Genomic DNA, 26,478 nt, shown 5'->3' on the forward strand with positions numbered 1-26,478 from the left:
TAAAGGAAGCAGCTAAGATAATGAATAAGGTTCAAAATATACACCATTTTCTTGCATATCTGCACACACAAGCCCACAGATCTGCCTGTAGACATATGTGCGGCCACAGAAGATCTTAAACTTTCCACACTGCTCTGTGATCTGATTAGTTCTCACGCACACAACTTTGCATGAAACAGTCACTTTCTTCATTTTGCGAGACCAATGTCTAAAGTTATCTTTATGCAGCACAGTGAAGCATGATCAAAAAAAATTATTGGCGATTTCATTTCTCTGTTCAAACATGAATAATCTTGTGTTTTAGCTAAACAGAATGACCCCGACCGTGTTAACGTCACTGATGATGCTATGACGAAGGTGCAGGCAGCCAACCAACCAGTAATCTGCTAATTCAGGTCTGATCTGCTAAATAAAGCGATTTGTGGAGCAAAATTAGATGGATTGTGCAAACAATGCTACGCTCTGTTCTTCCCTTGTTGCCTGAGCTTTAGGGCCAAGTCCAGCCTTTAGGTGTGTGCATTTGTGTATGTGTGTGTATAAAGATGCTTGAGAATTAAAGCATGAGATGTAAAAACATATGTACAGCTCTACCTGCAGCTTAATGCACTCGCCTACATAAAGTAAATTGTGCACATTAGTTAAATCGCTGTCTGGAAACAAGTATGTTTCCTTTTGTTTGGCTTATCCTCTAAAAACAGCTTTTGCCAAGTTAAATGAGGATACTGGGCCAGGTTATGGAAGGGGTTTTGTAACCTATTTGGCCAGGGTGCCATCACATCGTTTCACATGCTGAGCCTGTATTTGTGACACTTAATAGTAGGTCTGAATGATCCCCAAATTATTTCCCAACACTTAAAGTGAGATTTCATTATGTAATGCTACTGGTGCTAACAGAAACCCACAACCTGAACTGATATGACACAGTGTGCTTAGGAAACCAACCTGAAAGAAGAATGTACAGTAAAGGTCTTTCATCAAAAGGGAATGACTTTAGTGAGGCTGGAGGTGTCTGCATTGTGAACTTCTAAAATTATCCTCACAAGCACTAATATCAAACAATGGGACTTTTTGTTTTTAAACATGATGCAGTTTTATTAGGACATTTCAGAGCAGCTTACAATGTGAGATGATCAAAATACTAACCGAACCCTGCTAAAATCAGTCCACATGACCAATATCAGCTCATAGTAATATTTGTGATTTCCAAGTTTTTCTATCAAGGCAGTAACTAACATTTCAAAAGCAGTCATTCATCTTGTGTTTTCAAGAACAGCTACATTTATGTCATCTTTTCCAATTAATAGATGAATTTTTCAAGGAAGAGCAGATACTTGTTAGAGAACTGCAAACCTCAAACACAAGAGCACCAACTCTTACTTTATAAATACAATCAAGTCTGGAACGACTAATTTGATCAACCATTTCTACAGACAACCAAAAGTCTTTTGTTAGAAGCTCTGAACATGTTTAACATGTTAAACGCAATAAGTTAGAAAGTGTTTTTGTTCCACATTTTAAAGGCATTTCTCTCCAAAGTGATTCAGGACACCTTCAATTTAACATTTCTAACATTCATTCAGATCGGACTTCCATTAACTCTCTGAACCTGCTCTGATGACTACGAACATCATCACGCAAAAGGAGCCTGCTGAGGTATTTCCCACTGTCCCACCATTACTTTTCTCCTATTAGCCATCAGCAATGATGTCATCCGGCCAGTACTCGTCCTGCATGTAGTGCTTTGATGAGGAGAAGCTTGGCTCGAGTGGAGCGTCGTCATCCCTCAGCTTGTTCTGCACCTCCTGCTCCCACTCCCCCTCCACCAGCTTGTAGAGGTCGAGCGCAGCCTGAGCATCCTCCACTGAACAATGACCTCGCTTCCCAACCTGAGAGTGTGATAGGATCCACAGGGTTACAACAACAGTTACACGAGCATATTACTAAATCTAGTCTCAGATACCAGAAAATAACTTCAGTGAAAAATGCTGTGTCCTGAAAGGAACAATTTTCCAAAACAGCCACTCATCACTTGTTTTGGAGCGTCCTCTCATCTCAAGCTCTCACCTGTATGCTCCTGTTCAGCAGCTTATTTGCCAGCGTTCTGAGGGAGGGACAGCATTTACTGGGGAAACCGGCCAACCGGCTGAGGAGACGCGTTGTACTCGTGTCCCTGACCATGTGACAGGGATGAACCATGTCCAGTGCCTCAAAGTCATTATAGATGGAGTGGCCCACGACCACTTTGCCTTCAAGTATACTGAGGATCTAAGGTAGAGAGTGAGAATCCATGCAAGGGAACAAGGAGGAAGACAATTTACTTAACATTTTATTTTTTTTTATTTTTTTTTTTAGACTGTAACAGATTCAAATAAGTTTACTGAAGTAATTCCAGAATTCAGGGGTTAGATTTCTGCTGTCATGCATTTCATTTGTAATCTAATTTGCAGATTCAGTCTCTCTCGGCTCTAGCTTGAAGTCTTCATACTTATGTCCTGTGACAGACTAAGGGCTCTAAACTCATCATAAAGTCAAGTGACAATGTTTTAAGTGCCCGTGCGCTGCAGCAGTGCTGTTGTGGAAGGAAAGCTCGACTACACACAGTCTGCATTTAACTTTGTTTTCTGTGAAATGCTTTTATATTTTTTAAAATCTGTTTCAGTCCTCCTGTTTTGCAGTTCGCACTACGTTCTTCTTCGTTAGTATTGAGCTTAGTCTTGGCAGACGACATAAGCGGTACTGCCCCGATTAGCTTCCAGTAGTGCATTGCATTTCCACATTTTTTTAACATGTTAAAATAGACAAATAAAGAGCAAGACCAAGCATGCTTACACTTTCAGCCTGGTACTACACAAAACAAGGAAGAAAAAAAAAAAAAGAAAAGGGATGATTCATCGAGATTTAAACTTGGCCAAGAGTTTTAGTTAATGCATCTATTGTGTTCATTTGAGCACCACCCTATTGCACTGCCGGTGGGGTGACGATAACACCAAGGTTATCGGCTGAAGGGAAAAAATTAAAAGTTAGGATTCCACTTTCTTCAAATAAAAACTCAAGTTGGGCACATGATAGAACAAAAGTCTGATATACAGTCCTCCTCCCCCCATGATGACAGAGTGTCCTAAAATGATTAAACTGAAGTTTTTCTCCTCAATCCACCAGATTATCCCAGGAGAACAGTCTCTATTTTAGAGCCCAGGTTAAATCTTTCATCACTGTTGTCTACAAACACTCAGACGTACCTCTTCTCTGGCTTGAATGAAGGGTGTGGCGTTGAGGAGATGATGCCTTCGGATGCCGCTCCAGCGAGTCCTGAAGTCTGTGACAGGCTGACAGGGTTTCACGTATTTATCATACAGCACGTTCCCATGATAGTCCAGGATGCTGCAGCGGGCCAGCTCGCTGCAACGTCCTCCAGACCCTGTCCCCACCATCTCACAGTCCAATGCCACCACTGTAGTTGGGCAGGAGCTGAAACACGGCGAACTTCGACCACTGGCTGGAGGACTGGCTTCAGAGGAGAAGCCACTGTCCATCTCCCACCGATCTCCAAGGGCCGCAATGACAGAGTGGTGGTTAGCTGTTCCAGACACTGATGTATGTTTGGATAGATCAGTGCTTTCAGAGTTCAAAGTGCTTTGATTTTCCTGTTCTGGAGCGCTCATTTTAGACCTTTTGATCAATACGTTTGTATCAAGTGATTCATGGTGGGCGTCCGTTCTTTTCATCTTCATGTTGGCGATTATCCTCTTTTCCTGATGCCTCTTCCTGGCTCTTGCATTCTCCATGGCGCAGAGCACCATGGCTTTTTTACAGAGATACCGATAATTGCTGAGAAGACCTCGTGAGGAGGCTTTTCTCCTGTTTGATGACTCTGCCATCATTGATTCGTGGAACAGTTTTCACAGTCATGTCTGAGGAAACAACACAAAAATCAGGATAGTGATGACCCTTATTAAAAATGTGGCTCATCATGAACTGCAGATTATTGAAATGATGTGAAAATGATTTTAAAAAATTGTTAATGAACTATTCCTGTACAATACACAGTACATGGGGATTGACAAGTCATTAGCCGGTTAGCATATCCTGGATAACCCAAGGAATACACCAGGCACAAATTAGCACCATGTTTCACATGCAGTTTAGTTTCATCCTTTGCACAACTTCCCTCTTTATCTGCTTTTTACACAGCATCAATAGAACCAGCAATATAAAGCAGGTCTGGTGGAATCACAAGCACCATCTTAGGAGGAAATGATTGGCTAAGGCAGGACCACACCCAGTGTAATTCCTAATACTAATACAATAACCAGAACTTCAAATTTCATCTGGAATGACCTGAAACTAGAGACTTTGAGATTGCGGTTTGAGCATGAGCAGGAGAGTGAATATCTTGGAGAAGATGAAGCTGTAAGGCAGGAGGAAAAGAGAAAGACCACAGAGTAGATTAATTATGTAGTGAAAGAGGACATGCAGAGAAAGGTCTGAGGTGATAAAAGAGGATCCTAGGAATTGTGTGAAATGAAGGGAGATGTGGTGATCCCTAAATGGACCCGATCAAATAAGGGATGAATGAATTAATAAATGCAAATGTAAGGCATTTTGCGCACTTGCTCCACTTTTCAGACCCATAGGCTGTATCGATGTTCTGCAAACATGAGGAATTCTTCACGTTTTTAGGATTGGAAAAACACCCAAGGAGGACTGTCCCTGCATAATCGCATTTTTGGTACACCTGAAAGGGAATTTTAGCCAATGCGAAAGTAAATCACTTTGATATAGCCCCGTTTTTTACTTCATGCACTATGAAGACAATAAAGCAAAAAAGTTTGAGACTAACGTATTTGATACCACCTGAACATCGTAATTCTCCAGCCACAATAATCTGGACACGTGGCCATACATACGGGTGCCTTTAAGGGCCACATACCTGACACTAACACATTACAAACACCCCATAAGTGCAGAGTTTGACTCTTCTTAGTGGCATAAATATGATGGTGGTGTCAAGTTAAAGTTTAAAAACTTTTTCCTCGCCAGTCTTCATGTTGATAAATAATAAATCCAGCATACAGTTCAGGCTGTATATACAAAGCACCCATCATCCAAACATCATCCGCCTGGATGATCCGGATATGGCGAGGCCTTGATAGATTGTAAAAGCTTACAGTTTTGTTTTGTTTTTTTACAAAAAACGCGCTTGGCACTTTTGAAATCAAACACTAGCCGGTAACATTTCAGGAAAAAAAACTGAAGCTCATGTAAAACGAGTTTGCATGTGACTAAATTCAGCTGGAAATTCCACGTATTTAAACACAGTTTGTCTCTCAGTTTGATTATAAAAAGAAAAACCCCAGCGAGCCGCAGAAAGTCGCGTTAAAAATAAGACAACGCCCCTTGAGATCGATTACAAGCATAAACGACGTATTTCTGAACGCTGACAAACACGAGAACAGAAATGAATTGAGAAAGAGTAAAAATATCTTACGTTACCTTCTGAAACAGCACGTGTAGGGTCTGAACATGCCCGGACAAATCGCCTCTACTCTTTAATCCCATTGGTTCAATCTCTTCTTCTTTAGTTTACTCAGACAAACTCACATGCGGAGTCGCCGCCTATTGGTTGGGTGCGTACCCGTGCGTTGTCTAATATTAAACTTTGTTTGATGATGTAAAACATGTAAGCGTGACAAATATGAAAATAAATAAATACACAAGAAAAGTCTGAGAATCCATCAGCGTCTTCATTTCCTCCAGAGACTCTAGGTTTTTGCTATTTGCAGCAACATCAGCAATCAGTTTTGTATGGGACTGTAGTTGCTCTCTGATCTCCTACGGAGATGATAAAGTGATCTCATCTTGTATGTTATATACAGTCCGTAATTCGGACCGCTGCCAAAAACACATGAAAAAATAAATAAAAAGATTTTAGCATTAGCTACCTGTAATATAGCCTAAGGGTTTGGAAATGTCCCATTAACAAAACACCTCTCTTTCTTTGCACTCAGTGGAGAGGTACTAAAATAAATCTCATGTGAATCCCACATTATTAATTGTAGGACTATAAATGTCCCCATTTACAAAAATGCGGTGGCATTTTAGCTTCTAATCAAGGTTAACATCTAGATTTCCAACATGTGAACTGTACCCCCCCCAAAAAAAAAAAAAAAAAAAAAAAAAAAAAAGCTACAGATCAGTAAATATCAGAAAAATGATGTAGATGCACTGATTATTTGGCTTATATTTATAGTATTTTGTGATTGGGATAACTTTCTCCAGCCCAAGAGAGGCTGGTTTAGTGATATTTAAGGTAAATATAACCAAATAACTCAAATTTGTTTTTGAAGATGACACACACACACACACACACACACACACACACACACACACACACACACACACACACACACACACACCTTGCTTAAGTCTCAGTTTCACTACAGATACATCAGTTGTTCACATTTAGCCACCAAATATTAATTTCCAATTAAAATGATCAACTATGTCTAAGTGTGTGCCAAACAAGCGTTTGAGTTGATAGAAAAGACTTCAGAGTTCATTTTGGTTTTGTGGGCCTTTTTATTTCACAATCCTTCCAAATGTACAAAATCAAAGGCATGTTACAAAAAAAAAAAAAAAAAAAAAAAAAAAAAGAAAAAAAAAAGAAAAGAAAAGAAAATTTCACCATTACCGTGATTCCCCTTTGATGACAACAACAAGAAACTAAAGCGACAGATGACAGACTGTATCAAACCAAAGTGCATCAGCCTGAGGTGTAGTAGACAGACCAGGGGAAATAGAAATCTCATGTTTTAAAAAAGTCATCCCATCTTCCCTAAAAATTGGTTTGTTTTGAAATATTGGGCAGACCCTGGCCAAAACCTCTCCACCTTCCACAGCATTCCCAGTGCAATGAGGACCTAAAGGAAGGGCCACGTCTTTGACTTCAGACCATTCGGTAGTTCACTAAGAGAGAGGAATATAATTTAGTTCTTTTTCTTCCCCAATCCTCCTGTTGTGGTGGTGGAGGTAGGGAGGGGTGCTGCTGAGTTCCTGTTTGGAGCTTTTATAGCTCTGACTTCTTCTTCTTCTTCTTCTTGGACTCCTCCTGCATCACCAGCGGGTTTGAGGCCTCCCTCTTCAGGTAGGAGATGAAGTCACTCACCTCGCGACCTCCCTGCAGCGAAAGCAGAGGGTTCATCAGCAAAGCACAGACATCACTTTGCCACTGTGAATGGCACTTTAACAGACACTCACCTCATATTTCTTTGGGCTCAACTTGTGTCCAGCTGGAGAAAAGTAGATTGTAGGGAATCTAGAACAGAGGTTGAGGACAAAGATTATGATTTCATGTATCAAACTGCACAGGTAATCACACATGCATGTTAACCTGAGTTCCTTCACCTTTCCCAAAGTCAAGCTTCTCACATAGCTCACAGCTAATCATAATCAGTCTGTAATTAAGCTTCAGGATGTCTGCAGTTTCATGTGCAGTGTTCTGCTCCCCCCCTTTTATCAGTGATGAAGATATGTAGCTGAGAGAATACAGGAACAGTCTCCAAGTTATGTTGAAGGGAACATACTGTATGCTCTGTCATCATGGCAGACAGATATGGTCTTTAAATTCACTCTAATGTCACATACAGGACTCAGCGTGAAGCTTATGGCTGACCCAAATTGTACACCTTCACATGGTACAAGAATGTCCTGACTGTTCCGCTTAAAGAAAATCTGCAATATTGCAAAATTCTGTCCCACATTCCTCATCCCTCTTTTTTTTTGTAAAATTAAAACATATTCTAGCTGCTTTGACTGCTACTAAAGAGTTTAACAATTCACCACACTCAGCTGCTCACTTTCACTGATGCTGCTTATCTTGAACTGTCCACAGCATGAAGTTGGGGGGGGGGAGAACCATAAACCTTTAATTTAATTAACAGCCCAAGCCTTATCGTCACATTAAATGACTCAGCACTCACCCGCTGACTTCATATGGAGATGGCACATCATTGGCTGTGGCGTCCATTTTGGCAATGACGACGTTGGGATCATCGGCCAGCTTTAGAAACAAACAGGGCAAATTGTTAAGTCTTTCCAAGACAATTCACTAAACCTTAACATCCACACGTTAGACTAGTCTACAGGCTGGGTGATGCAAGCCAGAACAAAAGCAAGCTAATCCAGGAGGTCACATGACTTAAAGTTCTGGATAAGTTACTTAAGAACATGTTATTGTTTTAATGTGAAAGATCTGAACTAGCAGCAGTTCAGGATCGCTCGCTCACCTTCTCTCCCAGCTCTGTGTATTTGGGCTCCAGGTTTTTGCAGTGCCCGCACCACGGAGCGTAGAATTCAATCAGCACGTCTTTGCTGTCATCGTTAACGATGGAGTCGAAGTTTTCAGCCACCACAACCTGAAGAGACATTGCAGGTATTAGAGCTGGTTCTGTACTGCAGCCATTTTCCCACCTGAAGTACCCAGAACTTCCTCCACTCAAAGGATATTGTCTGTTTCTACTAATGTGCTGATGCATGCTCAGTAATCCAGATGAGGTAAGATGATGAAATCATTGCTTCCAAATGAACTGAATGATCTTTCTGGTTTTTGAAAACATTTTTACCTCTGATTCACTACTTTTGTACCTCACCAGAGTTGCAGTCTCATTGATCCATTTAATTATTATTATTATTTTTTTTTAAGCCATCTTGCAAATTTGTTCTGCTGTTCCCAATCGAGAGTGCTGGGTTCCACTGTTAGGAATAATCTGACTGACAGCTCCTGCAGTGGACAAACGGCCTTAGGCTTTATCTCTAGTCCTAGGCAACAGTAAAACTTAATCTCCGTTAAAGCTGTCAAAACATGAGGCAAGAGTGTGAAAGGAAGGGGGTGGGGGGTGTTGTAGACCGATTATACGAGTTGTGATTATGCGTTGTCACTGAATTAAGCAGAGTATCCAGGATAATTGCACATCCTCACGGTGCATTTATACACAGCACAGAGCTCCATCCATCCACGGCTGAAATCTTTCAAATAAGATGTAGCTACTAAAAAAGAAAGTGGACTTGAAGGCAGTTCACCTCAGAGACTGGACAAACTAGGCAACTGCACTAAACCTCAGCATGACAATCATTTCTTAAATGAGTCAAAGCTACTCCAGCCGAGGCAGAGAATAAACATTTGCAGCTGTAAATGATTATAGGCCCCCTTTAGCCTTAATGTACGTTTAAAAGCATAAAGCATGTCCATGATACACAAAGAAAGTGTTTAGTACAAATCTTACAAGTGTCAGAAAAAATTGATCTCACCTTAACAGGTCCATCGTTGTTCTCTGGGATGGGTTCTGATTTGAGATAGCGCTTCAGCTTGCCATCAAAGTAGTCCTGCAAGAAACGCTCCAGAGCTTTTCCATCACGACTGTTGAAAGACATTCAACGAGTCAGTAAAGTCACAATTCTCCTTGAGCTGGAAGTCATTAACTAGGCACCGTTCTTTTAGCAAGCGCCTCATCTACCGATTAGTTTCTTAGGCAACCGAGGTGGGAATCAGACACTATGGGTATCGCTTAGGTTTTATCCCATAAAGAATGAGAACACAAAATTGGTCCAAAAACCTCTCATGTTCAGCTGTTTTTTTGTAAAAAAAAAAAAAAAAAAAAAAAAAAAAAAAAAAACAACAACGTTAGTCTTTCCTGAAGCTATGGGGCATATATGGTATCACTCTTGGCTGGAAGCAGTGCTTAAACAATTGGAGGAAAAAACAAACAGACAAAAAAACCCCCACAAACTTTGTCCAAAAACCTCTCATGTTGAACTGTTTTCCACTTTTTCTTTGGTCATTTTAGCCTTTTTGGCCAGGGTGAAGGGAGTATCTGCCATCAAACAAGAAGACAGCCGCATGTAGCTATGATGATGTCTGCTAGTTCACCTTACATGCATTAATGTAATAACGTGGTTAGCCTACTCAACGTAAATTACACACGAACAACATTAAGCTACTGACCCAGAGAAGAACGGCTGCTGCTGCATCATCATCCGTCATCATTTCTGCTACACTGGCAGGGCTAGGGGCCAGGACTCTAATCTTCGGGTTTTTGGGGGATGTTGCAAACTCCGGGTCCGATAACAGGCAACCCACCCGCAGTAGATGTGCACGGTGTGAGGTCTCACAGCAAGCTATCAAATACGGCGCATTTCTCGGCTTTAAAAAATAAAAAAAGCTATGCGTCGCCAGCTGTTTAATCGGATTCTTGGTGTTACCTCCTTTGACAGTATCAGCTTAAAGCACTTGTTACAGGCTGCTGAGTTTGCATATTTTGCTGTGAAGTACAGCCAGACTTTCGACCGCTTCGCCTTGGGCATTTTTAATCTGTAGCTCTGCTCTTTAAAAAAAAAAAAAAAAAAAAAAAAAAAAAAAAAAAAAAAAAACACGCACGGACCTGGACCCGCCTACTATCCTCGGAAACTTAACTCATTCACTGCCATTGACGTCTATAGACGTCAATTACGTTTTTCCAATGGGAGGGGCTAGAATACAACCTCTGGCAGCTTGTCAGTGAATTTTATTTTTTCATATATTTGTAAATAAATTGTTTTGATAAAACAACCTTTCTCAGTGTTATTTCTGTTTTATAGAAGTGAAAAACTATTTTATATGTTAGAGGTGTCACAAAGCAAGAAATATTAGTGTCAAAGGCACTTTTCTGCTTGAAATGTATTTTTCACAAAAAGCTCGTTTTCTCCCTTTTTTTTGGTCAAAACAGGCATTTTTGGTGGAACCCACCTCTCTTCTACAGCTGATTACTAATGAATGGAAAATGGTAGAAACAAGCTTTTTTTTGGATGAATGCAGAGAGTCTGTTCTTCATTTTGGTAGGTTCAGCGTTTATATGATCATAACACACAGTTTTCTGTGGCTCTTCAAAAATGAGTAAAAATGCTCAAAAACCCTGGCAGTGGGGAGTTACCCGATTTGTAAATGGCTGGCAGTGAATGAGTTAAAATGATTGGTTAGAATCTAAAGTGTATCACAGCTCAGGAAAGAGGAAAAAAAACAACAACACAAAAACAAAACAAAAAACCCACTGAAATAAAGCACCGAAATGTGCGCTGCTTTTCGGTCTGTTACTACCAGTACCCATCCCTAATCACCACATTTATACATTTTGTGATAAGGCGAGTTGTGCAATAAATACTGTGATATCACCTTTTCTTAAATATAAATTTTAAAGTTTAAACTTTGTCAATATCAGTTTTATCCAATAAGGTCAATTTCTTACTTCAGATATGCTGCAAATGAGACAGAGCTTAAACAGTTCCCAAATGCTACCATCTGTAACTGAATGGGGGTCAAATTGGCAATTACATGCAGTCTTGTTCATTATATTCCCAGATTACTCCATCACAAAACTACACTGTTTAGAGTTATACTCTATGTAGCAAGGGTTCTATTAAATCCAACTAGCAACTTGTGACGTGATCTGTGTGTGCACTGGTGGGGAATTGTGGTGAAAAGTTGTCCTGGACTTACGAGAACTCCTCAGTCATGGTGTATTTGTCTCCTTTGGCGGTGCGGATGGCCACCACAGGCAGTTCGCCACTGGGATTCAGGCCAAACTCAGACAACTCGTGGCTGAACATGTTCTTGTTAGCTACAGCAAAGTTCAGCTTCTTGCCCTGATCCAGGAAGCCCTTTGCCACCTTCATCACCCTGAAAGATGCCAAGATGGTTTTTAATCATGCTGCCAAAAACAAAGATAATACTGTGGAGGATTAAATTAAGGTATTAAAAAAAAACAGAAAGATCTGGTCTCATTTTCGTTTCTTAGCATGTGGCTAACTGCCAAAGGGGAGGTGCATGGTCTTGTACTAAACAGAAAACAAAACTTATGATATTCAAGATCGATCTGAGAATCAGCCATCTCTGCACAGTGCAGATTTAAAGTCTGCAGGGAAACGGCAGCTTCAGAAACAGAAAAACACCACAAACCTTAAATGAGCTCCCCCCCCCCCCCAAACACCTACCTGTTCCTCCAATAGTTGGAGCCTTTAGGGTTTTTCTCATAGTCAACATCATAATAAGCCACCAGAAGGTCCTTCCCTTTCAGCTGGTCCTTGTTGTTGTCATTCATGTGGGGACAGAATCCAAAGCTGAGAAAAACAAAGAACACACACAAAAAATAAATAAATAAATCAAAGTAGAGCTTTGAGTTTAGCCTCCAAATCTGCAATGCTGAAGCAAAATGAAATAACAAATAAATAGGAGTATCCTGCATTGTGTGCACATGGGCTTGGGTTAAAAAAAAAACAAACAAACAAAAACACTACATGTGTAGACTGGTTATAGCAGGAGCACTTGTAAACCACGCGGAGGAGATAAGCAAACAACTGCTCTCTGCAGGTGCGTCAAATGTCAAAGTTATTACCCAAAATAAAACCCATATCAAGTCCCTATTATCTGTAACGCTGTTGCAGTGGTGGAGGTGCATATCTGAACACCAGCTTGCGCTAAACCACTTTCAGGTGCATTCTTTTCTTCTCTCTGATGTCAGTTTAAGTGGATACCCTTAAACCTTTCTCAGGTTTCTGCAGCTACACCCACCTGCAGTTCAAACTCTGCAAGGAGAGCCAATCACAAAAAGGCTTGCTTAAAAGGGAGACCAACTGAATCTGCTTGTGTCAGACAGAACTGAAATAAGGGAGATCTAGATCCCCAGATAGGATAATTAAAGCCCATTTTGAAATGTGAATCATGCAAAGCTACTCTAGTACCAAAATCCAATAGTATATATAAAACTAGAACGAGCATGATTTCCCTTTAAATATTCAAACTGAAGGGACAGTTCAAACATATTAAAAAAAAACCAAAGTAAGCTTCATATTAATGAGCTTCAGAATTATACAATTAAAACCATGTTGGGGGGGGGAAACAAAACAAATCTGCCTGGATCAACTGCATGTACTTTATAAAGTGGGTTGAGGTCAAACTCACACTCTGAATATAAACAAGACCTCAAACAGCAGAGTTTCCATCTTAGCTGATCCCCTTCAAGACTGATTACACAATGGGTCACAAAATCATTTTTTCCTTTAACTGAAGATTCAATTATCTACTGGTGTTATTACACTTTGAGGCCAATTTACTATGAAGTAATATTTATTCAGTGCCAAACTCTTTGCTACTGCCAGAACTGAACTGTGTCCCGAGAGGACAACTGCCTACCAAACAAGTTCCTGTTGGCACTGGGCCAAACTTGTAAATATGTACCTTTGAATGAAAATTGACTTCGTATTTAATCCTAAACAGATCAACTATTTATAGACTGATTATTTTGATGCCTCTACAAAGTGTCTCTTCTAAAAAGCAGGACTCACATGTTGTCCTGGATGAATCTCTTGATTTTGTTGCTGGTGTATTTATCCTCACTGAATTTGACCGAGCTGTCTTCAAACTTGTTGTTGAGTTGGGGTGGACGGAACAAAACGACTCCCCTGTAAGCCGAGAAAGAAATATTTCACTAACAGCAGATACAAAGGTGAGACCAAATGTGCAATAGTGTTATTTTTAAATGGTTTGGTGAGAGACGTCTAAAGAGATCTACTCACTCTCCCTCAATGTCATGGCTTTTGAGGAGAGCCTCAGAGTTTGTGTGGGCGAAGCGGTAGTTGTCCCTCAAGGCGCTCGCTGCCCTCAGGAACTCAGCCTGTTCTTGGCTCTTGTCATCAGCAAAGAATCCTGGGAAGGAATGGTCAGTCAGACCAGGATTCAATATCAGCAGCAAAAAGCGGCAATAGTGTCTGAACAAAAAGTGAGTAACATAAAATACCCTAAACTTTAAATTATGAAGAATGTTACTAGTGAAGAGCTTTAAAAAGACCTTTAGAAAAGTTTCCTTAACTAGATGCTTACCAACAACACTTGCATCTTGATCTGCAAGAAACTTTTCTAGGTCTGCGTTATCCTTGAGCACCACAGAAGCTGGACCAGCCTGCTTCTTCAGGAAGCCGACAATTCCATCTGCAAAGAGAAGTAGTGAGGTGAGAAGGATGCAAAAAGACAACGAAGAGCCACAGGACCAGTCGCCTGCTCATTTGTACACTGATTTAAGATGCAAACAAACTGAATGAGTGGGTGATGTGGCAAAGAGATCAATTCACATCTCTTGTGGTAGAAAACTTGCTGGTTTTATCTTGAAAGTTCAGCTTAACAGAGTACGAACGTTATGCTCTTTTGTATACGAGGTTCCAGTTGTATGAATTTTATGTTGAAAATTCCGTCACTGTTAGCCATGTCTTGTTCCTTTACCTTTAAAGCTTGTGTTGTGGAAAACTCTGTATCCTTTAGTTACCTCTCCACATAGCCCTCATTCCACTAAGGATATCATTTTCACATATAAAGAATTCCTCCAAGAGGCAGATCGAACGCCAAGTTAAACACCTAACTCTCAGATCTTCCAGTGCTAAAAGACATGAGGGCAATACCTGCAGTTCTGGGACCATCATAGGGACCAGATTCATCGCCATCCCTGAAGATCTTGAGGGTTGGGTAGCCACTGACGCCATATTTGCTGCATATGTTGCTGTTGGCAGTGCAGTCAACCTAAGCAGAAAAGCAAATTATTCTCACTTTTCGATGAGACACAGAGCACTGCAGTTCAGAGTGCAGAGAAGCCACACTGAAGTGGACAAAGTTAAGTGATCTGTGTTGTGCAGTACCTTGGCCAGTGAGACGATGCCTTTCAAACGTGTGGCTGCTGCCTCGTACTCAGGTGCCAAACGTTTACAATGGCCACACCTAAAGTCAGAAGATATGGATTAGTCAAACAAGCAAAAAAACAACAACAAAACTTTAGGGCCTAGCCAGATGAAGACCTCAAGGTAGACCTAGTGGAATCTGATGATGCAACCTAACTATGTTTGAATAAATGGAAACAGGTGTAAGTACAAGCAAAAAACATGAAAAATGTACTGAAGATTTAATTAGCCACATATTGTTACAGCTGTGCTTCATGTTTTCTCAGGTATCTATATAAAAGTTGTCCTTAATATAAGACAGACCATTATTATAATATTGCTTGCGTTTTCTGTAGGTCGAAAACCCAAAGGTTTAGATTATATTGAGAAAATAAAACCAAGACTAAATATTAAATCTTCATAAAAATTTGTGAATATTTGCCTTTTTCAAACAATTACAGAGTTTGAAAAGACAGCAGACCAGACAGCACAAAATGTACTCGTTAGTGCTTTATTATAAGGAATACTGTACATTTTTATTTTATTCAAGTTTAGCACAAGGGTACACGTCACATTTCCTCTGGGCCAATCCCAGGTGGACACCAAAACTTTCCTGGCCAATCAGAAGGTTACAACAATGAATGGACACACCCCCAACTTCCTCAGCCTCATTCGCACATAATCTCTTTTTTCTTTAAAAAAACCCGGAAACTAAGCGGAGTTAAAATACGACTAGTTAGTCACTGTTTAAGGTAACATTTTCAGTGTGCCACTAAACTGCAGCACCTCTTAAAATGCGACGTAAAATAAAACGCAAAACACATAGCGAATTAGCCTGTGCCTTTCGACTAATAGCTAACATGCTAATGCCTGGTCCTACGCCAAGAAGCGAGCGAATTTGACAGTTCTGCCTCCATTAAAGTTAGCAACAAACAGCGATGCAGTTTGCACAATTAATTGCACGTTTCCGACAAAACGAAATTGCCCACTGACATCCACGATACTGAGAGTTCTGCAAGTGGGTACCGCTCAACTGTTAACCGCAAAGAGAGTAAGCTAGGATTCGCGTTTTTCACTTATGCAAATTTCTCCGATACTTCGGAGAAAACATGTGACAAGACTCACCAAGGGGCAAAGAACTCCACGAGAATTAGCTCATGGTCTCCGATCCTGCTTTCGAAATCATCATCCGTGTACTCAAGCACATCACTGGCTCGAGAGAACCCGGCGAGAGCGGCCAAAAAGATGAGTCTCAACATCGCACGCGGCGCTTACTGAGTCCTTTAGTTACACAGAACGGTTTTAGGATGCAGATGGGGTCTGTAGAAGCGCCCCTCTTCAGCTGTGCTGCAAGGGGAAAGCCAAGGATGCGAGTTCCTCAGACAAGGCCAAGCGCAGACTGGTCGATAGAGAAAGAGAAAGGAATGGAGGCGGTGTAGCCCTTCACACAGGCTGCGAAAACTCTCATAACCACAGTGTGGCAGCCTCTCATTGGTTCATTTACACAGTCACTCTGCCTCGATTATCCAATCAGAAGGAGGCAAATAAGACCTCATCGTCTCCAATCAGGAATGGGCAAATCATGGCTTTTTAATGTCAACACAGCGACCTGTCCAGGATGTACCCTGCCTCTTTCTCTATGACAGGTGGGAAAGGCTTCAGTCTCCCGTGCCCCCGAACTAGTTAAAGCAAGGGTGTTAAACACAAGGCCCGGGGACAGAATCGACCCGGCGAAGACCCTAACCCAGGGGTCGGCATCCCTACACGCGAAGGGTTAACTGATGGCACGATCATAGCTGGACTGGCCATCCGGCATACTGGGCATTTGCTCGGTGGCCCGGTGACTTTTTTTTTCTTTGTAACTGGAGGAAATTGCCGTCCCGGGTTTCCTCCGTGGCGTGAGCGATAAGCAGAGTTCTGTCCTTTCCTTCTAAGATTCCTAATTATTTAAAGTAACACTCAGGTATGCCGTTCAGCTGGGTTAGTTACAGCGCCGGGAGCAGCTTGGGAGAACAAGGAAACACAGACTGCTTCAGGTTGCCTTCCCAAATCAACTCAAAGGTTTATTTGATACACAGCAGTTTATATAGAGAAAAAAAAGGTTCGTGTGTCAGCTTTCCCAGTTCAAACCGGTACAGACCAAATAAGGAAACGTCTTCCTGCCTTGTGAGCAAAGAAGTATCCTGTGTGTAGTTTATCAGTTCAGCTACAATTTATGATCATCCCAGCAAAATACACTCCTAGACATAAAATACAGAGTTCTTTCGTTAGTGAATTCTGAAACGAACCACCTAGCCTTTAACGAGCCTTTTCCAGGAGATAAAGAAAAAGGGAGGATGGGAGTAAGGAAGTGGTCTCATCTCTGTGGTGTTTTCGACCTTGAGGTACCAGCTTGTGAGTCCTACACATTAATTCTTGGGTCAGAGAGAAAGAGAAAAACAACTATTAAATGGGCCTTATTGAGTAACTCTTTTCCTGTATAAAACAATATCCTGTAAATGCTACCGTGGTATCAAAATATCACAACAGTAACGGTATAAACAATGAAAGGTGGTGGATTGGCCAGATGCTGGTCGGTGTGTAAAAATAACTCAGTTATTTGGTGGTGGCTATGACGGTGCTTCCTCAGATTCAGTAATATTAGCAAGTGGTGGAGGCCAGCAGGTGGATGAGAGAAAGGGGAGGCAGGAGGAGAGCCTCGAGGCAGCCGCCGAGTGTCAGGTGAACTGAACTTCAGGTAAGAAGTTAAGACCTGCAGTCTGTCTGGGTCAGATATAAACCAAGTTTAGGTGGAGTTTATTTTCGTTGTGCTGACTTTTTACAGTCAGTTACAATAACTTATACTGCGTACTAGCTAGCATGACGGAGTTTCTATACAGCTGGGTGGGTGCTATGATGTTACTGATGTTGAACTTTATTTAATGCACAAGGTTAGTTAGTAGAGTTGCCAACCGTCCCGTAAAATGACGGAATCGTCCCACATCGAGAGGAAATATTACGCGTTTCGTGTTGAGGTGAAAAGGGACAGTTTGTCCCGGACTTCAGCTAGAATGGATAGAGACACAAAGTTCATCAGAGCTGAACAGGTGATGGAGAAACAGGTTTACCTTTTAGGTGACATGAATGAGTTGAAGGGAAGTTATGAACTGTTTCTGAGAGACAAATAACACCAGGATCCTTTTTTTATATAGCTGACAGCTGGTAACTGTGCAGGGGCGGGTCTAGCAAAGTTTTGCCAGGGGTCCAGGTAGGGCATTAACAGGGAAAGGGGGGCACAAAGAAATACTTTCTTATTTTCATTTAAAATGTCTAGCTTTTATTAAATAATTATCTGAAGCTTACAACCAAAGTTTTTATCTGACGTACAATGTATAGAAATCATACATATAACATCGAAGCAGCTGGAATCCACAGCTGTGCGTGTTCATGGAGCTGCATTTTCACCTGCTGGACATCACTACCTGACAAGTTTAACCGTCTTCAGAACATTGCAGAGGCCTTATTGACAGTATTTGGCTCTACATATCTGTGTGAGCAGATTTTCTCTCACATGAGTGTCCTCAGGTGTCCTCTGAATGCTGGACACTTGGAGACCTGTGTCTCTGAGTGGGAGACCAGAGATCAGAGTGTATTAACAGACATGCCATTATTTTTCTTATCATTGTTGTGAGGAGACCATAAATAGCATTTGCATTTTCTGTTGTACAGTTCATTTGCTGTTATGGAGTACTTGTTATGGATAAAGTGTCTTTTTTTTGTTTCAAAACAGCTGATAACTATTCGCTGATAGCTGCCAACATCTGCGAACAAATATAATTCTATAAAGTGGTCCTATATAGTGTGTAACCGTTAATATAGAGCGTTATTAAATTTATTGCTAATGCAATCATATGGCACACTGACCTCTGAGGAAATTTTAAATGGCACTCCTCATCAGAAAGGTTGCCTAACCCTGCCCTAACCCATTGGATGGCTTTGGAAAATGAGAGAGGAGGGATAGATTTTGGACTTCTCCTGTGTTTTTATAGGTTTTATAGCGTTTCGTACTGATTAAGACCGCCACCATTGCCATCCATACTACACCAGTTTAGTAGTGGTAATAAATAAAGAATACCAATTAAATACAGTTTTTAAAAATCTATCTACAATAGAAATGTCGGGGGGGGGGGGGGGGGGGGGGGTTTATAATAGTTTGAATGAACAGTGTATGCGAGAAATAATTTAAATAATAATAATAATAATAATAATAATAATAATAATAATGGATACTTTATTGATCCCCATGGGGAAATTACTTGTTTTTCTCTGCATTTGACCCATTCACTCAGTGAAGCAAAAATAAATACTGAAATGACCAAAAAGTCAGACTATTTAACTGTTGGGAAAGATAGATTTGAGAGTAGATTTTAAAAACAGCTTAAAGTCATGTGATTTATGTATTATCTGTAATATATAGGGTGGCATACTAGAAATGTTATCAACCTTTCACACATTTTCACTCCTTTGTAGAAATGCTGGCTGTACCCCACCAGGAATAGCAATTTCAAAAACTGGTGGCTTTACTGCTATTTTCAAACTGCTTTAATGTTTCCTAAGGTCACTTTGAAAAACTCTGCTAGGCGATTAAAAACACTATTCCTTTGTCCTTTGTTGATGGAGTGCGATGGACATCAAAATCTACCATGCTGCTCCAAAATATTCAATATGGTGCTTCAAAGGACATAAGATATGTATGAGTCATGTCCTTTTCGAACTCATCAAACAACTGTAATTTATGAACATTTCTGTCTCACTAGAAAAAAAAAATCAGCACAGGATAAAGGTTGTTATTCAGAACTGTGTGCTAATTTAATTTACAGTAATCCTTCTCTCCAAGTGGACCCGAACCATGCCAGAAAAGTACTTATGCAGCAATCACATAACCAGTGTCAATGAGGAGGACACTGTCTTTGGAGTGAATGAGCTTATGAGATCAAGCTTCAGAAAGTATTCTTCTTCTTTCTTTGGCACTCAGAAGAGGTCATTCATCATCTTGTGCAGCTACACTATGGACAGAAGTATAACCTGTTAATCATTGAATTCAGGTGCTTGCAGTCCTATTGCCACAGATGTACAAAACCAAACACCCTTTCCATGCAGTCTGGCTTTACAAACATTTGTAAACAATCACTCATTCTACAGAGCTCCTCGATATTTCATGAACAGCTGTAAGTGGCATTATTTCAGAGTGGAAGTGTTGAGGAACCACAGCAACTCATCCACAGAGCACCAGGGCAAGGAAAGTCACAGAGTGGGCTCGACAAGTGCTGATTCACATAGTGTGTAAAGGTCAGCAATAGCTCTGCTGACCCAATAACTGCAGAGCTCCAGTGCTATCACCACTCACTATTTGTGTTGATGGCATTAACATCAGAACAAAGCGTGTGCGCCAAGTGCTTCATGGGTGGTTCAGGGCTCCCATGGCTGAGAAACACCTGTAGGTGTAATGTGGAGGTGGCTCAGTACTTTTGTCCATAGGGTGTAGTTTTAGAGTAATGACTACACTCGGAAGTTGCAAAATATGGGTCAAAGATCTTGTGCGCTCACAGTCCATTACCCCAGGGTGTGGTGAGGTCATTGATCCACTTGTGCACCAGATGCAAAAAGGGGCATCGGAGAGTATCCACTGGTTTTTGAAATTATAGTTCAGTCATGTAGCAGATTTATTCAGGCCACCAAACTTTTCATTACAGTCTTGAAAGGGCCCCATTCTGACTCAAAGCACTCTACACTACAACCCACTTGTAAGCACTCATTGGTACAGCACTTCCCGAGGTACAGAACCTACTGTATGCCAGGTCCAAAGCCAGTTTAGTATCAATTAACTTAATGTGCATGACTGTGGACTCTGAGAGCAGGCCCGAGTACCTAGAGGAAAGCCATACAAGCACACAGGGAACATGCAAACTCAATCCCAGCTATCCAGGAGATTCAAACTAATGTGAGAGACAACATGGAAGAACACAGTTAGACTGCGATGAGCATTTTTGTTAGTTCAGAAAAATGAAAACACAAGAAGGGAGCTGTTGTCCTCACATATATCTGCACATTTAAAAGGGCATTTTACTTACAAAAAATAAATAATTTTGTTTAGTCATTGCATTTCCTGCAATTAACACAAAGATGTGACAATATTTTAATTAGTTCAAAGAACCCACATTGATTAAGTGAGAAACTAAATCCTGCCTAATTATATTGTACCTTCATCCTCATGTCCAATCATCTTGAATTCCACCCGAAGTACACGATAAAAGAAACCGCATTCCTCTGGGGGCCTCTGGATGTCTGGAGTTTTGATCTCCTCCATAATGTTTCATGCCCTGGAGGACGGGGCTGTGGCCCCCCCACAACCTCTAGCAGATCATTACATGAAGGAACCTTTAAAAAAACAAGCGCGCTCATGCTCACAGGTGTACACACGGGTGATCACACCCACAAACTACACCCTTTTTGGCTCCTACCTCAAAGCACACTGTGTTCTGTTGATCTTATGTGCTGCACAATAATGTTTAATATTTAGTATTTACTGTCATATTCCCATATATCATTGTGATGTTGTTTATTCTATTACTCTTGTTCTGTTCTGCTTGTTTTCTTTTTTCTTTCTCAGCAGGTGATCCAGGTGATTGATATATGCATTTTTTTTTCTGCCCGTTCTGTTGGTTTTTGTTTTTTGCCCTTCTCCCCCGTCCCTCTTCTCAGCTGTTTCTCTTTCCCTCTTTCTTTCTCCCCTTCTTTCCCCCAGTCAAGTCTGTCCCGTATTCAGCAAGTGAAAATAAAATAAACAATAAAAGGTGAATCAAATGGACCATTATGGCAAGGCTGGGATGGTCAATTTGGTAAAGTAAATCCGTTGGGCATCTTTCTTTGCCTTTAGACAATAATTCTGATGGCAAAAGAGCCAAAGGGGACAGGCAGAAAAAAAAAAGAAAAAAAAAGAAAGAAACCGCATTCCTGTGAAGAATTAAAAGTCCCTAAATTTAATGTACAATACTACGGCTTTAAATTAAAAGATTTTATTTCATTCAGTTGCATTTCCTTCAGTTGCACCTCCGGCCTTTGGCAACTATTTTCAATTCAAACATGCTTTTAGTTGGACAACTATATAATACATACAACTTTTAAAAGAAGTAACGAATTTTATGAAAAGTTAAAGGTGCCCTAGATTTTTCATTGGTTGTACCACCTGACATGGAAGTGTGTATGTATAACTCATACCAGATGAGTAAAAGTTGCTTTGAAAACTATTGGATGTGGTATGAAAAAGAAAGATTTGACTTTCTCAGTGTACAAATTAACTTGCATAGTACACACATAAGTTGCATAGTAAAGAAAAATGTAAATAATAACTTGAGCTATTATTCACAGACATAATATAGGTAGAGCCTTGGCTCAGATGTCAGAGGAAAGGTCAAACAGACTCATCGCCATGCTGATGTGCAGTTCTGCTTTTTGTTTTTTGTCTTTATGCCACATATCTGTTGTGGAAAAAGCCATAACTCCTGGGATTTAGTGTGTTGAAGTGTGACTTTGCAAATATAATTAAAATTGGGTAATTTTCATTCTGGAAGTCAAACACTGTCCCCGTTACAGCAACAGTAGATGTGACTGCTGGACAATGATGATAAATCATCAGTTTCCATTAAATGATTAAAAGCTGACGTGTCACTTTGTTTTGGTAATGTGTTGACCTGTAAGTTTGCTTAGATATTTTCACAACTTCAGTGTAACATAAGCTACAACAAGACCTCCATTCTGACTAAATTTGGGGACCTGTAGAAAATGTCATTATTTATTTTCAAAAGTCATTATGTTAAATCACTGTACGAATGAAGTCAGTGACAGTGTTATCATGTAAAAAAAATAGACTTTATGTTGTATGCGTACAGAACAGATTAAAGTTTCTACTCTTTTGAGACATAGAAAGTGTGTCTGTTGGGGCTTTAACATTAGGTATAAAAATTTCTTTTGTGATAAAGCTTAAAGTTAGAGCTGAATCACGTGATCCCTAACTCTCTCTTAGTTAAGCTGCAATAGAGTGTTTCTTCTTCACTTACCTTTTTCACTCTCTACGTGTTTATACACCACTATACATTTAATCATTGGTTATTTTTAATCTCCGGCTCTCTTCCACAGAGTGTCTTTTGTCCTGTCTCCCTCCAATCACCCCCAACCAGTCAGGACAGATGACCTCACCACCCTGAGCCTGGTAAGGCCTGAGTTTTCTTCCTGTTTAAAGGGAGTTTTTCCTTCCCATTGTCACCAAGTGCTTGCTGACAGGGGATTGTCTGATAGTTTGTGTTGAAATGAATTGAAAGCGATAATAAAACTATAACACCTTCCAGTCCTGGTCACATGCACACCCGACCACGTTATATGGATAATTTCAAGCTGAATGCTATATATTTGAACAGTGCCATTATCCAGCAACATCTATTTCATTATAAGGCGTTTTTATTATCAAATACACACAGACAAAAAGAAACCTCAGATTACACAACGTAATGTGATAATACAATAATAATAATAATATACACAGTGAAGTATTTTTGTGTGTATTAGTGCAGAAATCCTGTTTGAGATGTAAACCGAAACGTTTTCCTAACTTGTAAGTCTGCCGTTATATAAACTCTCCACCAGAGGTCTGTGAAGGTTCTCAGTCACCAGAGGGCGCTCTTTTACTGCAAAGGGACATTGGTATAACAATTAACCCTTTATTGTTTCCCCGTGTTTTTTCTCAATACATTACTTATTTACTTTCTATATTTCTATGTTTTCTATATTACTTTCTATACTTTGTATATTGCGGGTGCCCAGTATGAAATCTCAAAATGCTTAAATCTTAAGAAATTCAAATAACTGCAGTGCCGTTTAGCAATGTTTCTTTTGGACTTTTCAGTCAAAATGCAGCCTTAGGGGAAAGAGACTAGCTGATGTAATGAAAGTTTAAATATTAAAAACTCTGTCAAGGCTCAAATTATATAAAAATAATTCACGTATGTTTAAATAGGATATAATCTGGCACTGTAAATGAAGACGCTCTAAATTGTTTAGATTAGTTTATTATTCTACCAGAAACTTTGGGGCAGCTGTCATAAATGATGTTTAAATGCTTAAAATGAGACTTTTTACTATTTCATGAAAAATAGTAAGCTCATTTTGAAGGTCAAAAATCCCGGAGCCAAGGTGTCACCATTTCTCTGACTGGTCACTTGTAGATTCAGCTTTTTAGATCGTTTTTTTTTTTTTTTTTTTTTTAAAGAACTCCTGGAGAAAAGCAGGATGGTTGAAAAATCTGTTCACACTGGATTTCCTCATACATTCATCATTAAAAACCTTTGACTAAGTTCCTTCCTTCTTTAGACCCTTCCCAGCTGTGTTGCCCTCCCACATATATACTGTCACAGGTTTGTCACAGCTTGCTTTCATGAGAATGCTGCATTGACAGAACAGGTCATGCAGGGCTCAATTTCAAGCCTCAAGCAGAAGGCTTACAACAGGAGTAGGGGTTTGCATATCACAATTCTCAGTTTATAGTGTAAGGTAAAGACCCCACAGTATTCACCAGAAAACCAAACAATCAGACATCCTACTGGCAAGAACTTTGTGATGATAGAGGGAAAAACTGCCTTTTAACAGGAAATCTATAGCAATGAAATATTTGCCCAAATAATATTATTAAGTCACTACAATACACAGTGTATTGTAATGTACTGCACTGCTAGATTTAATGATTTAAAACACCAACAGTAAAAATGTGAACATATAGCATATAGCAGAACATATGAGCATATTCCTCTTTTTACTTGTAAACTTTGCTTCTTAAACAGACCTGAGGAAGACTGTTATTGCTGTGGCTCAGACTGGGGAGCTGCTTTTCTTTCATCTGTTTACTGTAAATTGATGGCTGTGATGGAAATCACAGAGTTAAGACATGAGAAATACAGGGATCAAATGAGGTTACAGCATCCTGAGCAGGTAGAGGTCTACGGTAATATATATATCTAATCAATATGTGATCACACTTAACTCAGTCTCAGTATTAAACATTATTTTATTTTGAAATCCTGCATTTACTTATGCAATTACTGGCTCTCATCTGTGCTGTACAGATTTGCTGTCTTCTACCCACAAAGCCTCTTCCTCCCCCCCCATCAGAGCCCCTCTTCCCTCTGTGAAGTTGTTGCCATGACAATCTGCTTGCTCCTCAGTCATATCTGGAGCAAGGAGAGGGAACGTCTGCAGCATTATGCCAGTGACATGCTCTGACTACTGTGAGAGACACAGTTCGAGGGAGAAGGAGGAGCGAGGAAGTGTATTCAGTACATCAGAACCTTCCTTCAAATCCAGGAGGGGAGAGAAATCAAGTCTTCCCGTTTCAAAACACCCACACTTGACATCTCAGCCGGGTCTCCACAGAACACTGAACGCCTTGTTGTCCCGTCAGCTCCCCGGACCAAAACACAGGAAAAATTGTTGCTTATTTCACTGCTGGAAACAATAAAATGCTATTTATTCACAAGGGGACAAAGAACTTGTTAGAGACTTCCTTCACTGCAGAGAAAACACTCACGTCTTCACAAGCTTCTTTCAAAAATAATTCCCTACAGCAGCGCTATTGACTGCCCTATATTTGTCATGTTGTTAGTAATTGAATGAGCTGGATGGGGCCAGTATATATGGGACTGAGGAGACCGATCATGTTTCATGTAATACTGAAAGATAAGTTACATTTTTTAGTAGTTATTACACACCAGTGAAAAGGAAAAGGGTATCAGGCTTTATAATCACAGACAACACGGGGGGTATCAGTTTGTTGTTAGTTTGGGTGTTAATTCGCTAACATACCGGCCTTATCTGTTATCTGATATAAACAAAGACTGCCTCCGGTCTAAGTAAAGGTTTGGCTGTAGAAGAGGCCTGGGTGTCGAGATCATAGCCTTTATAAAAGATGGATGTAGCCACTGTGATGTCAGCCTTTGGTTTTAGACTGTATTTCAAAGCGGTTGAATGCTGCCACTGGAGTGTTAAATTATCAACATACTAGAAACCGTGGTTATCCATCCAAAAAACTGAATGCAGTGCAGAAACACATTTCAGCTGATTAGTGCTAAGTAAAGCCTAATAAAATTAGAGAATAGAAATTGACTCTCCAACGTTGAAGCATAAACATGTGGTGCATCACACAGAAGGGCTAATATCTGTGCGATTAAATCAAGGCAGGCCTAAAACTCCTCTATCCAGAGGAAAAGAATTACCCTATGTAGAGATGTTATGAATGGGGAAAGTGTAAACATGCTTTTTAATGCTGTAAGGTTGGTTGACTTTACACTGAAGTCTACAGAGATTGACTTGCTTTTGGAGCGAGCCTCAAGTGGCCACTGGAGTAAATACAGTTTTTGGTAATTCAGTCTCCACTTGGTCTGGATCCCTTTTTTTTTCTTGGAAGAAAAGTGATGTCCTCAGAAAAGCACAGTAATAAATATAGTGTGATAATACAATATTAAATAATATAATAACATACACATGGTATACTGCACTTTTGTGCTCATTAGAGTTTCCAGACAAAACATTTTCAAGATTTAGTACAAAAAAAGGGTTGGCCCAATGTGTCCCATTCACCATTTTCCTTCACTATGCCGAGGTGAATTAAAAACAAAGGCTATGTTATGTGTAGTTCTTTATTTCAACCACTGAGTAGAAAGAGAC

At 40.2% G+C, this 26,478-nt stretch overlaps 2 protein-coding genes and 1 long non-coding RNA gene across 3 annotated transcripts; 1 reads left to right on the forward strand and 2 right to left on the reverse strand.

The window, feature by feature from the left end:
• Window positions 1-1,065: 1,065 nt before the first annotated feature.
• Window positions 1,066-5,647, reverse strand: isg20 (interferon stimulated exonuclease gene). Its single transcript, XM_004564526.2, has 4 exons — window positions 5,494-5,647; window positions 3,240-3,911; window positions 2,065-2,265; window positions 1,066-1,886 (listed from the first exon to the last, which is right to left on the reverse strand). Exons 2-4 carry the CDS (start codon window positions 3,879-3,881, stop codon window positions 1,689-1,691), a joined length of 1,041 nt encoding a protein of 346 aa, XP_004564583.1. The 5' UTR covers window positions 3,882-3,911; window positions 5,494-5,647; the 3' UTR covers window positions 1,066-1,688.
• Window positions 5,648-6,555: 908 nt separating this feature from the next.
• On the reverse strand, window positions 6,556-16,204 carry pdia3 (protein disulfide isomerase family A, member 3). Its single transcript, XM_004564524.6, has 13 exons — window positions 15,856-16,204; window positions 14,713-14,791; window positions 14,479-14,596; window positions 13,907-14,014; window positions 13,603-13,732; window positions 13,372-13,488; window positions 12,022-12,147; window positions 11,528-11,707; window positions 9,307-9,415; window positions 8,286-8,414; window positions 7,980-8,059; window positions 7,258-7,315; window positions 6,556-7,177 (listed from the first exon to the last, which is right to left on the reverse strand). The coding sequence occupies exons 1-13, from the start codon at window positions 15,987-15,989 to the stop codon at window positions 7,067-7,069; spliced, it is 1,479 nt and encodes a 492-aa protein (XP_004564581.2). The 5' UTR covers window positions 15,990-16,204; the 3' UTR covers window positions 6,556-7,066.
• A 1,076-nt stretch (window positions 16,205-17,280) lies between these two features.
• Window positions 17,281-25,290, forward strand: LOC143419660 (uncharacterized). The gene is made up of 4 exons (XR_013099672.1): window positions 17,281-17,467; window positions 22,906-22,978; window positions 24,600-24,747; window positions 24,882-25,290. It is a non-coding gene; the product is annotated as an uncharacterized LOC143419660 (long non-coding RNA).
• The last annotated feature ends 1,188 nt before the right edge of the window (window positions 25,291-26,478 follow it).

This window comes from Maylandia zebra, linkage group LG7 (genome assembly GCF_041146795.1).
Source record: "Maylandia zebra isolate NMK-2024a linkage group LG7, Mzebra_GT3a, whole genome shotgun sequence".
NCBI lineage: Eukaryota > Metazoa > Chordata > Actinopteri > Cichliformes > Cichlidae > Maylandia > Maylandia zebra.